This window comes from Camelus bactrianus, chromosome 26 (assembly GCF_048773025.1).
Source record: "Camelus bactrianus isolate YW-2024 breed Bactrian camel chromosome 26, ASM4877302v1, whole genome shotgun sequence".
NCBI lineage: Eukaryota > Metazoa > Chordata > Mammalia > Artiodactyla > Camelidae > Camelus > Camelus bactrianus.
In genome coordinates this window covers 21136729-21150741 of record NC_133564.1, presented here as the reverse complement: position 1 = coordinate 21150741, position 14013 = coordinate 21136729, and the positions used below count along the sequence as shown (strand labels likewise).

The following is a 14013-nucleotide window of genomic DNA, read 5'->3' as shown; positions in this document are numbered from 1 at the left end:
AATTTCTCTGTAGAATATTTCTCCTTGCTTTGGGAAAACTGTCTGATAGCTGTAAGCTAAACTTTGATCAAGGTAGGTGAATTTAAATGATTTTTAGAATAATGGTTCTTAAAATATCAATGAACCATTAAAGAATACATGAGTTAGGCACAGAGTAATTTCAGCAGCTTAAAAAGAAACTGAAATTTGCTCAGTGGTCTTAGTAATCAAAGAAATTCTCATTAAAAAGCAAGACGTATAGTTTTTATTTATCCTTTGGGCAAATATAAAGGGGATCATACCCGCTTTTCAGGAGCCGTGTGGGAAAATGGCCCTCACATATACTGCTCTTGAGACTGATACAACTACTTTAAAAGTAGATATCATGTCTTTATTTTATGTAATTTAACTTACTTCCACTTCCAGGAATTTAACTGAAGGAATAATCAAGAATGATTTAAATTCGTAGCCATAGGGAAATTTTTAAACATTGATTTCAATGTAAAAAATGGTAAAGAAATCAAATGTCTAAAAATAAGAGACTCATTAAATGTGCTACAGCCTAGACAGTGGTTTGCAAGAACATTTGACGCAGAAAAAAGCTCTGAGTATAACCAGTGGAAAAGTAGGTTAGAAAATGATTTTTCGATCTACTGTTTATGTACGTTTTATAGCATGATCTAGAAAAGCATGAATAGAAGTGTAGCTATGTAGACCATTTATTTAGCAAGGAAATGAACCAAAATGTTGATAGTGGTCAATGTCTACTTGGAGAGCTATGGCCCTTTTGTCCCTTAATCTCACCAGTTTTCTGCAGTGAACAATTATAATCAGTCATTCAAAAAGTACACTTACCTTAGAAGTGATACAGAGAAGCACTATGTTTTATCATAAGGTATAAACATTTATTCTCACTTGAGATAGATGTCTCATGCTATCATCACTGTAAATAAAATAAGTATTAATGATATTTTTGTAACCAAACTTCACTTCGTAACGTGTCATTTTTTGGAAATGTTTTGGCAAATATTCAGCTCTATTTTGAATGTATCATTTATTTGGTACAAAACATTAAGGTAATATTGAAAAGTACTTTTAATTCTTTATAAGAAATATTAAATTGTAATGAGGAATGATTCTTACACTGTACATAGCCGTGAGGTTTCAAGGCACAGATTTTTGACTCAAGAGAGTAAACGCAGTGTTGGTGCCAGGTAGGAAAAGTGAAGCAGCACCTACCTTTCTGAATTATTTGTGTTAAAGATCAGAAGGACTTGAATATGATCAAGAGGAAAAGATTAATATTTTTCTTTAACTTTTAAACCTTTCACTGTATTCTTGCAGATTCGCGTCTTCAGACCACCCAACTACTCGGGCACCATTGCCCTGGCCCTGTTAGTCTCACTTGTTGGCGGTTTGCTCTATTTAAGAAGGAACAACCTGGAGTTCATCTATAACAAGACTGGTTGGGCCATGGTATCTCTGGTAAGTTACCACATTTACCCTATTTCTTTGTGTAACAGTATAAGTCCTGTAATATTAACATGACCCAGATTATTACAATAATGGAAATCAAGTCTGAATGAGAAAAATTAACTTTTTAGGACTTAGGTGATATAATTTAAGTTCCCCGTTAACCTAGACTGTGCTGTCTGCCTTCTACTTTTCACTATTAGAGTGTAATGCCTTTCCACGTGTACTTGACATACTACAAGCGTTGAATAAATATATGCTGAATACATTTAGAAATACACCAGGAGTTAAGAAGAACTAGTAAGTAGTTGGGAGTCTCTTACAGACTGAAGCAGTTTAGAAATGTACTTGTTTTTTTCCAGCAACTGTTTTCTTGTGTCTCTATTGTATGTCTGATATCTGTTAGGTACTGGGGCTATGAAGACATAGACTATAAGTAATTCATCGTGGGGATACAAACTAATCGAAAGATAAATAGGTGTAATAGTACACACGCTGTGATGGAGGTAAGCACAGAATATGACAGCAGTACATGGGAAGGATACCTAACCTTGAGTGAGGAAAGTCGCAGCGGGCTTCCCAGAGCATGTATGATAGCTTCTGTTCTAAAATGCTCACCATGGTGACAATGAGCATTCAATTGAGGGTGAAGTCTGGCGTCAGGAAGCCTGGTGAGAGTACTACTAGGGGAATCCAGGTGAACATCAGCCTATTTCAGTTTGTACTCAAATGATTTTGATTGTGCTAAATTTAAAAAAAAAGCTAATAAAATGGAAATGTTAACATTGTATGATTAAAATATATTCAGACAATGATACAGCTGATATTTATAGTTGTACTAATTAGAAATTCAGACAGCACCTCTGTGGCTTTCGAGTAGGTAGATATAAATTTGAAGTTTGGATTTTTAGAGTAAGGAAGTTTTTTTTTCTTTTTTTTTAAGGAAAGTTTCATAATATTTTCTCACTGTGTGATAACTGAGTTAACACTAATTTGTTATATTCTATTTGATGTAATTGGATACTGTCAGTTATTTCATTCAGAGTGTCTTGGGTTTTGCTGCGGCTAGTTTTCAGGTAGCTTCCTTGAGTAAAACTACCCAGTTTCTTGGTAAAAATACAGTCCTTTCAAAGTGTTGCCGGTAAGTTGAAACTCCTTTAGTGTTTGAACATTATCATACCAAATTTTGTCACTGTTTCAATCTAGTAAAAACCGAAGTCTCACTAAGTCAGTCTACTTAAGATGTAATCCTGTCTCTGAATTAGACTCAGATGACATGAGAATGCCTTCATTATTTTGGTCAAAAAGACCCCAGAGTTACTGTTGTAAGTTGGTCATAATAGACATTACTATTTACTGCATCTCTTCCTTCTTTTGGGGTATGTTTTAACTATGAAAAGGAATTTGTATTATCCTCATTGTATTTACAAACAAGGAGACTAAGATTCAGTAAACTCAACTTGCGGAAGCTCACACAGCGAGAAATGATCAACTGTGTGTATCTGACTTCAGGTTCTATATTCTTTTTATAAGGCTGGGTTCTCTAATCTGGGCACACATCTCATATGTTGGATGTTTAACCGGGTGGATGCAGTGAGCCATTAGGACTATAAATAAACGTCTAAGAACATTTATATGTACATTAATGTCAGTGCTTCAGTGATCAGTTTTCTTGCCTCTTCTGCTACATCATGCAGATTTTTTTATTTTTCTTTGAATCTGAAAGCAAATGAGCTTGGCATAACAAGATAATTCTAACATTCACAAACACATACCTGAGAAGGAAATCTTGGCAGGTATGTCTACTCCCCAGTGGCAGCCTTTCAGATGTCAATAACAGGCTGCAGAGAATAGACATGTTTTCAAACATACTTTTTGAAACATACTCTGAATACAAAATGGAATTATACAAATTTGTGGCGTTTTTTTTCTTACCTGCTGATAGCTTATGAGAACTATTTGAGTTACTTACGCCATGAGGTCAGATATACAATTTGAATCTTCTTTACCATTTTCTGCCTGATAGACCATCACAACCAGCCACTGAACTTGATTTAAATGAAAAATTGCATTTGTTCAATTCCAGTCTTTCTTCATCCTATTCTTGAGATACCCTTACAAGCTAAGAGGCTATCCAAACTGCTGAACCATTTATTCAGATTCTTAAACAATTGTCTACTTGAGACAACCAGTATCCCATTTCCCTTTGGAAATGGGAGTATATTTTAAAATTATTTTTGCCAAAACACTGCTGTCTGTTGAAAGCCTTGGATTGCACATAAAATGTAATCGCCTAAAATAGAAATAGTAATGAAATCCATAAGAGCAGACCAATTCTCTAATGAAAAAACTGTATGCAAAAGGAAGATAATGAGAGAAACACTGCAGTAAAGAATTTCTATCCATATGGCTCACTTCTTAGAAAAAGACCCAGTCTACAGTTTAGGATTCTGTCTTTTATCATTGCATCTGTGCAGAAGTACCTCCCAGGGGATTACTTAGTGGTCTGAGTCCTCACTTCTGGCTAGACTGTATTCTGTGTGGCTGGTCATTGTTTTTCTTTTTCATTATCATAGTCATATTAGTGTGTATGACTTACAGGATTAACAATGAGTTGTATGCTGGGGAGCGGAAGCTATTCATAGTGCATTAGGGTATAGGATAGAGACAAAGCTTGCAATTTCCTGACATAGAGGAAGTGTAGCATATGCAAATATTAAAACATACATAGATATTACAGCTTTCTGGTTTTGAGGTTTAAAAAAAATAGGTAAAGAAGTATTCATAATTCCTTCTTGGTCTCATGCTTCCTAAGGGGGAAAAATGCTTGTTATCTGCTATTTATTAGATGCTGTTGATTGTTTATGGAGCTGAGTGTGCATTGGTTCTGGTTTGGTTTCACTCTGCCTTCCAGACTTCCTCCACCTCCTAGAGATGGAGGATGACGGAAAATAAGCACGCGCGTTACCTGCTTCATGGCGAGAGTAGAGTAGAATGGTTGGGTAAAATGTTGAACTGCGCAGCACATAACTTGAGAGAATGTAGAACAGATGTATAGTTCATGGTTTTCAGAAAGAGATGGGGACTTGGAATAAGAAAAATGAGTTAAAATGCTACATTTTGTAGCCCTGAATGCAGATCTTCATGTCACTCTAAAGCTCTTTATAGATGGTTTTCAGTTCAAACTAGAAGTATTAGTGTGATGAGTAGTTACATTCATTTCAAACACAAGGAAAAACATCCTGAGAATCTGCAATTAAAATCATGAAAGGTAAAACATCATTTAAAAGATCTAATAACCCAAACCTTATTATCACAGTAAATCTCAGGAGGACAGATGCTGCTTTCTGCCTTTTAATGCTGATGCTCTGAATTGCAGGATGATTCAAGTACCTTAATGTTTCTTGTGTCTCAGAGAAATTATATCAGTTTAATTATGTAAGTTTTATGAAAAACTTAAAAGCTCAAGATTAATATATATATTACACAATTTTCACAATTCCTGGAAGTTCTTTGGTGTCTACACATTGTGGTATGACATAGGGATTTATTTTTTGAGGCCATTCACCATACGGCAGCTCTGACTTCAAATGCAACTTTTTCCTAAATAAAATTATGTAACTTGTAATATCAGACAGATACTATCTGTGGCATATTATTTTGATTATTTTGTTTTCTTTACAAGTGAGAAGCAAATAATTGCTCATAATATTTTTTTTCCGATGAGGGAATTGTTTTGTTTTCTCCACTGGGCAATTGAATCATTTGGCCATTTGAAGGCAGGTATGTTTGTTTGCAAATAGGTGATTTCTGTATATAGCCAAATGTATATTTTTGTTTGTGTCAGAAGTATGACAATGAAATGAATTAATATATATTTGGGTATACTTTTCTTAATATAGTTCTTAATTTGCTTTAATGAGGATAGGCAATGGCCTCAAAAAACTCAAAGAACATTTTAACATTACTCATAGGTGGGTGGACCTGCCCTTTGTATATAATAAGCAAAAAACTCAGGCAACCAGATACAAATGCAAAAAAAACCAAAGTTACAAGCAAGCCTCAGTGTGAAAATCCAGTACATGGTGTGACTACCTAGCTTCTGTAGTCTGCACCACTGCTAGTTTCTTCTTAATCCAACTCAGTAATGGTTATAAATAATACTTGTTGAAACACTTATGTATAATTCCTTTCCATTGAATTAATATTTAGTCTTAAGAAGCTTTTCTTGGTAGCCTTAAAGGACCATAAAGAAACTTCCCACCTTTTTTCTTACAATTGTAGTATATGAATTGAGTGATAATCAAATAATGATCATGTTTCTGTATAATATAATCTTATAAATTTGTTATAAACAATTCCTTGGTGAGTAGTAGGGATAAGTATGAAGTCCCTGGCATGCTGCTACTCTGAGCATTTACACCAAATAAATCCTTAACTTGTAAATAATTTAATGATACAATGTACGTAGAATATTTAGGCTTTCTGTACAGTTAATTTTCACCTTCACTAATAGCTTATTTAATATTCAAACTAAGATATCTTAAAATTCACTCTTGGTCATATTTAAATTTTGTGTTTTACAGACAAAAGCTAATTTTTTTAAGTTTTCAAAGCTATAGCCATTGCATAGTATAAATCTATGAAACAAATTTAAATCCAAGAGTTGAAAGCATCTAATGATTTCCTTTTTAAATAAAATATGAATCTAGGTTTCCCCAAACTGAATCTCCTGTGAAACCTCATTGTGTAGAACAGGTAGAAGCACAACTGCTGCAGGTGATGTGGGCATCACACACACCGAGCCGCTGGACAGAGAGCTGGAGGGTCTGATCCGCTCACTTGCTTCGATGAGGAAAGCTTCAGGCCAGTAAGATGTTTAGTTCAATACAGGACTGTGGAGAGCCTTAGATCAGAGACAAACACCATGTGGTTGTGTTCAGTTCAGTGTTAACTGAATGCATGTCTGTTATATAAATACCTATGTATATAAAGTAAGTAGGGATTTCTAAATTTACATTTGTATCCCTCAGTGTCTGAGGTCAGTCACAGGTAGATTGAGCCTTATCAAGGCCGTAACTCAGTCAGTACATGACCGATTGGATTAACGTGATCACATATTACTAAGACTCTCTTCTTAAGTTCATTTGGTTTACTGCACAGTTGTCCAATTTCTTTGATATTGTCAAGCATTTGGCAAAATTCAATATCCATTTATCATAAAATTTCTCATTAAAGTGGGCATAGAGGGAACATACCTCAACATCATGAAGGCCCTATATGGCAAGCCCACAGCTAACATGTTACTCAGTGGTGAAGAACGGAAAGCTTTTCCTCTAAGATCAGGAAGCAAGCAAGGATACCCACTCTCACCACTTGTATTTAACAAAGTATTGGAAGTCTTAGAGCAATTAAGCAAGAAAAATGAAAGACACCAAAATCAGAAAGGAAGAAGTAACTGTCCCTATTTGCAGATGACATAATACTGTATATACAGAGACTACTGACAACTAGAACTTACAAATGAATTCAGTAAGGTCGCAGGGTACGAGATCAACACACAGAACTCTATGGCATTTCTGCATGCTAATGTCAAACTATCAGAAAAATCAGTTTTTAAAAATTCCATGTATAATTCATCAAAAAGTGTAAAATACCTAGGAATAAGTTTAACCAAGGAGGTTAAAGACCTGTCTGTACACAGAAAACTTTTAAATATGACACAAATAAATGGAAAGTTATATGCTTATGGAAGAATATTGTTTAAAATACTGTGATATAATTGTACCACCCAAAGCAATCTACAGATTCACTGCCAACTCTATCAAAATATCAACAGCATTTTTCACAGAAGTCGAAGTTTGTATGGAACCACAAAAGACTCTGAATGGCCAAAGCAATCTTAAGAAAAAAGTTGGCGGCATCATGCTCCCTGAATTCAAACTTTATTACAAAGCTGTAATAATCAAAACACTATGGTATTGGAATAAAAATGGACACTAGATCAGTGGAAGAGAACAGAGAGCCCAGAAATAAATACACACATACATGATCAATTAATTTATGACAAAGGAGCCAAGAATGTATCTTGAGGTAAGGAAAGTCTTGTCAATAAATGGTGTGAGGAAACCTGGACCTCCGTCTTAAACTTACCCCATATACAAACAGATAAGAGACTTGAATGTAATACCTGAAATCATAAAAATCCCAGAAGAAAACACAGGTGATAAGTTCCCTGACATTATTTGTGATAATTTTTTGCATTTGACATCAAAAGCCAAGGCAAAAAAAAAAAGCCTGAATAAACAAGTGGACTCTATCAAACTAGAAAACTTCTGCTCAGCAAAGGAAAAGATCAACAAAATGAAAAGGCAACCTGCTGAATGGGAGAAAATATTTGCAAATCATATATCTGATAAGGGATTAGTATCCAAAATACATGCAGAAATCATACAACTCTATAGCAGAAACAACAATTCAATTTAAAAATGGCCAGAGGATGTGAGTAGACATTTTTCTAAAAAGACATACAGATGGCACAGGTACATGAAAAGATGCTCAGTATTACTACGCATCAGGGAAATGCAAATAAAAACCACCATGAGATATCACTTCACACTTGTTAGAATAACTTATTAAAAACTCATGAAATAACAAGTATAACAAGTATTAGTGAGGATGTGGAGAAAAGGGAACCCTTATGCACTGTTGGTGAGAATGTAAATTGGTGCAGCCACTATGGAAAACAGTATGGAAGTTCCTCAAAAAATTAAACAGAATGACTGTATGATCCAGCAGTTCCACTTCTGGTTACTTATCTGAAGAAAAACAAAAACATTAAAAGATATATGCAGCCCTATATTCATTGTAGCATTGTTTACAATAGCCAAGATAATGGAAACAACCTAAGTGTCCATCAGTGGGTGAATGGCTAAAGACTTCATGGTATGTACACGGAATATTATTCAGCCATAAAAATGAAATCTTGTCATTTGTGACAACATGGATGGATCTTGAGGACATTATGCTATTATATGAAATAAGACAGAGAAAAACAAATACTGTATGATCTCACTTATATATGGAATAAAAACAAAAAACCCTGGGGGGAAAAAAAGTATAGATACAGAGAAGAGATTGGTGTTATAAGACAGCAGGAAGTATTTTAACCTGAAGACACATTTCAGTCTAAAGATGTTCAAGTATGCAAATTTAAGCATATTATATATGATTTAAACAAAGCATGCTTCCATATAAGTTATGATGATTGATTGACTTCTGATTCATACTGTTTCTCCTCCACCCGCTCTGTAATGCCAGGGATTTTTAAGATTAGTTCACCAAATACAGTCATTTCCACTAGATCTAGCCAGGAGTATGGTCTCTGTGAATTATTCCCGGCTTGAGCTAAAACATTGTCTTATCTGTGCTTTTGACTAGGTCTGGTTAGGACATATCAGACTGCCACCATGCCCAATGCTTTACATGTTATTCAGTTTAATCATCAACTTATGTCTTCAGCATAGCTGGTATCCCTATTTTATAGATATCAAATCTGAGAAGCTGGAATAACTAATTTATCCAAGATCCTGTAGTAAATGAAAATTATTTTAATGGATGAGCTGAGACATCAATTTTTAGAAAGTAGTTTCATGACCTTTTTTTTAATGCAGCATTATATTTTTTGGTTTACATGTTATAACATCATACCCTGTTTTTTGCAGTGTATAGTCTTTGCTATGACTTCTGGCCAGATGTGGAATCACATCCGTGGACCTCCATATGCTCATAAAAACCCGCACAATGGACAAGTGGTAAGTACATGTTCTAAGCATCAGTACTCTGAACTTTAATCCTACTTACATAGGTATCAGAAATTATGTTTAGTATTTAGTAAGAAAGGATTCTATTTGTAAATCTATGTTCTTTCTCTTTGCATTGACTATCTCTACCATATACATACACACACGCATATATATATATATTTTTTAAGTTGACAACTGCTTGAATGTAGATGTTTTAAAAAAAAAATCAGTGAACTATACCATATCGAATATATACACATAAATTATTTTTTCAACTTTCTATACTACTATGGCAGTAATATATAATGCCAAAAAAGGAAATAGAACAGTTTGTAGCCAGAGTCCCATCGTGGTAAATTTAATTTAGCTCAGAAGAGATTAATAGAAACATCGTTAGGACCCCTGGCGGTCATTGTATTAGGATGTCAGGAACTGTGTGCCACAAAATTAAAAGTGAAGTTGGTGCGCAGTTGGATCAGTAGCACAGGTCACATCAGGAACGTCTGTGGAACGGACGCAGCTTGTTTGGTCGCCCTCCCTTTCCCTTTGATGGGTGGGAAGTGCTGTAATGGATCAGCTTTACAAAACACTGTTTTTGAGGCTTGGTATTAGGTTGGTGAAGATTAACAACTTTCAAATGTGCCCTTTTCCCTAGCTTTTTCTTTTGGAAAAATATACAGATTTTGAGGAAGAATATAAGGACACCCCCTCATGCACTCATCACCAAACTTAATCAATTATCAGTTCATCACCAGTCCTGTCTGATCTGTTCTCCCACCCACAGTTCTCTTTACCTGCTGCTGGATTCTTTTGAAATAACTGCACAATATCATTTCATACATAAATATTTCACTACGTCTCTCTCAAAGATAAGGTCTTCTTTAAAAATCATAACCACAATGTGACAATCACACCTAAAATAGTAATAAATTCTTAATTTCTGAAATTTTAGTTCTGAGTGGAATAAAATTTATGGCAAATATTAGTAATTCTCTATAAGTATAAATATATAATTATGGAAGCTCATGAGATTTATTTTTCATTGCCTAACAGTGCTTCAGATATCTTTAATGTTAAAGAAAGCTAACAAGTTATTTGCTGCTTCTTCCTAAATTGTCTGTCTCTCTCTTTGAACTTCTTTGTGGAGCTGTAATAGAGGGATATAATTTACTTTATTTATTGCATGTTCCTTGGCGGCCTAATCGGGTATAAAGGACTGGATGCAAATTACGAGAGTTACAGTCATTGATAAAACAGAATAATCAATTTGGTCTCCTGTTTTTGTGAACGTTTTCAGATTTCTAGAAGTCAAGGATATGGAGTCAAAGTTAGACTGGCCAATCAGCTGCTATAGTAAATCAAACATGGTTTTTGCCATGTGTACTACGTACTTTTGAAATCTCTCACTGCTCAGAGGAGTAATTTGAATGTTTTTAATATTCAAAATTATTTTACAGAAAAAATAATTGGGAGTAACAATCAAGCAATAAAACGTCCTCTTATTTTAAGGTCTTCCCAACCACCCTGTTGAAAAGTCGAGTCCTTTTCTCATCCTCCTCTCTCCAACCCCTGTTCACTACCTTCCTTTCCTTTTTACATTTTTTTCTCCATACCACATATAACATGCTTTGTAATTTACTTATTTTGTGTTATGTTTGTCATTTGCCATAACCCAGCAGGATATAAGCACCTGATAACATGGCTTTTTTTAATCGGTTTTTGTCCCTGTTACATAGAGAAGGGCCTGACCCAAAGATTTGATCACTGTTGTGTTCATGATACTTAACAGTATAAATTCAGGAAATCTTACACATTTTGTATTAGTGCCTTTTTAATATTCTTCTAAAATGATATTCCTTACATAAAAAACATTATGCATTGCTTTTTATTACTGTGTATGATTTGTTAAAGGATGTGAAAAATTAATCAACATTTTTTTGAAATGTTTCAGCTTGTGTAGGGGAATAAAATTTAATTTTCCCTCTACTGTTGTGAGTTTTTGGCTGAAACCCCTGTAACTCTGATGGCCCAGAGGAACACATTAAGAAAACAGAATTGTCTATTTTTAAAAGGAAAAAGCTTTTCCTTCAAAATTGCATCTACCTGTCAGTGTTTTTATTTTAGCTTTTCAGCACCTTAATCAAAAATGAGACTTAAGCCCAGATATTTAAATCTTAACTAAGATATTTAAAAAGATGAATTTTGTCCCAAACTCTTCACCCTCTTATATTTTATTTAGAAAAATAGATATTTTCTTATCTTTGAATGCGGTATTAGGATTGAAGGAAAAAAATCATGAAAATCTTGGAAATACAGGAGCTTCTTGCTATTAAAACAACTGTGCGGGTGTACTCTTGGCCAAACAGATGTGGATACAATTTTGTATCGATGTGAGATACTAATGACTAAGCAGTGTAGACAATGCCTTTAACCTGCCTTAAAGTCAGGTTAAAGGGGCAGGAGAATGTCGCCCATGAGTATACAGCTGTTTTGCTTGTTTTGCATTGTAATACATTTTGGCAAAACTCCCCTTCCTGCTTTTTTTTATAAGCATAATGTCAACATACACTGGAAAAGAAAACTGTGGTTTAAGTTTTGTATTAATGAATTGATTTGCATAATGTGTTTCCCTATTACTGGAACAAAATCAGAAGATTAACTTTGCATTATAAAATGAAATGGTACAGAGTTACTTTAAACAGTGACTGTCCATTAGAATAGTGAATGGCTTTCTTTGTAATAGATGCTTAAATTTCAAGATATAACTTGAAAATTAGCACTATCCTTCTTTGGTAATTTCTTCATATTTTAACCTATAGTCTAAAGAGAAATTACCATTTAGGATTTATGTTTTTGAGAATAACTATAATTAGGCAATTTATCTCTTTCAGTGGTAGGGAATAAAATGACAAAGTGAGTATCTTATGAATATTTATAAAGGAATTTTGTAATTTGGCATTAATCCTTGATGACCAGTGCACATTTAGTACAGTAACGTATATGAGACAGTAATCTTACTACATTTTTCATATAACTATTTACATTTTAAAGACTTATTTCTAGGTAGCTATTACACACAATTATCAGCTAATTGAATTTTAATTTTTGTTGTTTTCCTAAATTGTAAAAATATTTTGCTTCAACTGTGTTAAATGGTTTAAGACATTTGTGTTAAAATTGTTCATGAAGATTTATTTATTTCACTGTTTAAAAATGGAAAGAAAACTGGTTAAAGACTTGATCAGGCTCCTTCACAAAGGAGGCTAAACAGATGGTCACTAAACATATGAAAAGGAATTTACCCTTATTGGTTGTTAAGAAAGTTAAAGGTAAAACGCAACAATGTGCTATAACACCCTCACCAGAATAATTAAAATCAGTAACACGGATACCATGCAGCATTTCAGTAACTAGTATGTGAATTAGTTCAACCAACTTAAAAGCTGTATTAAAACTGACTGTATTCATACCTATGATCCTAAAATTTCATTTCATAGGTATATACCCAAGAGAAATGTGTATATATAATCACCAGACGACTTGTATGGGAAGGTTAATAGCATTATTCTCAGTAGCCCCAGATCAGCAGCAGCCTCAATGTCTGTCAGTAGTAGGATGAATGAATAAAATGTAGTGGATTCAGACAGTGAAACATGTGTGCGTGTGCATATATAAATATATATAAAACCATAACTACTTTTTACATGCAACCAAAAGGATGAATCTCAAAAATACAATGTTAAGTGAAATAAGCCAAGCACAAAAGTTTATCTACTGGAAAACTTTCATTTTTTAACATCAAGACCAGGTAAAACTGCTGTATGTGTGTGTGTGTGTGTGTGTGTGATGTCAGAAAAGTGGTTACCTTTGACCTAGGTGGGTAGGAACTGGAATGGGACACAAGGGCACGTCTAGGTACCTTATTTCTTCAGCGAGGACAGGTACACAGAAGCGGTCTGAAAATTCATAACTGCAAACTGGTGAAATAAGCACTTTTCCCTATGCATGCTATAATTCTGTTAAAAACTTTCCAAATCATAAATGATTTAAATACACACTTAAATGTGTGTGTGTGTATATATACTCAGAATACTGATAATCCTGGGTTCAACCCCACCACTTATTTTTTTGTAGATGAGTTTGTCTAACTAATGGTAAAAACCTACCTAATTGGCTGGTTGCAAGGATTAAATGAGATAATTGTTTAACATTATTATGCTCTAAAAAGTTTTTCCTCATCAGGTGTTTGGTAGACACTGAATCTAATATTACCCATGTGGAAGTTTACAGTACACCTTCATTGATAAAGGAACCTATTTAATTCTGTTTAACCTAGTACCTCTCAAATGCATTTTTGTCCTCAATTCATCTTTCCTAAGTACTAGACACATTCTGGGAAATGCTGATAAATGAAGTGCTGTGAGACACACTATCTTACAGATTCCAAATAATAATACTGTTTGGTCAGAGAGCAGGTGTTTTTCAAATGAGGAAAAATAATAGACCAAGAGAAAGCAGAAGTCAGAATGGTGGACCTTGTAACATGATTGAGTGCCATTTGAAGACTAAGTTGATAATAACTGAACTGAGTATTTTTAAATATAAATTTAAAGTTTAGACATAAATAATGTTAATAACAGTGGTTAATGTTGGAATCTGGATGCTAAAATCTATTTAAAATGTTTGACAGAAATTCTAAGAAACCCAAGAGCCCTGAACAACCTATGAAACAGAGATGATACCTGCTGTTTTCCTG

General features: G+C 34.1%; 1 protein-coding gene across 4 annotated transcripts in view; it reads left to right on the top strand.

The window, feature by feature from the left end:
* The window catches only part of TUSC3 (tumor suppressor candidate 3), a 140034-nt gene that overhangs the window by 61000 nt on the left and 65021 nt on the right, over positions 1 to 14013 (top strand). For all 4 annotated transcript variants that reach the window (XM_074353607.1, XM_074353610.1, XM_074353608.1 and 1 more), the window contains exons 5-6: positions 1324 to 1464; positions 9177 to 9266. In XM_074353607.1, the coding sequence (XP_074209708.1) occupies positions 1324 to 1464; positions 9177 to 9266 (231 nt within the window). The remainder of the gene's footprint in view (positions 1 to 1323; positions 1465 to 9176; positions 9267 to 14013) is intronic.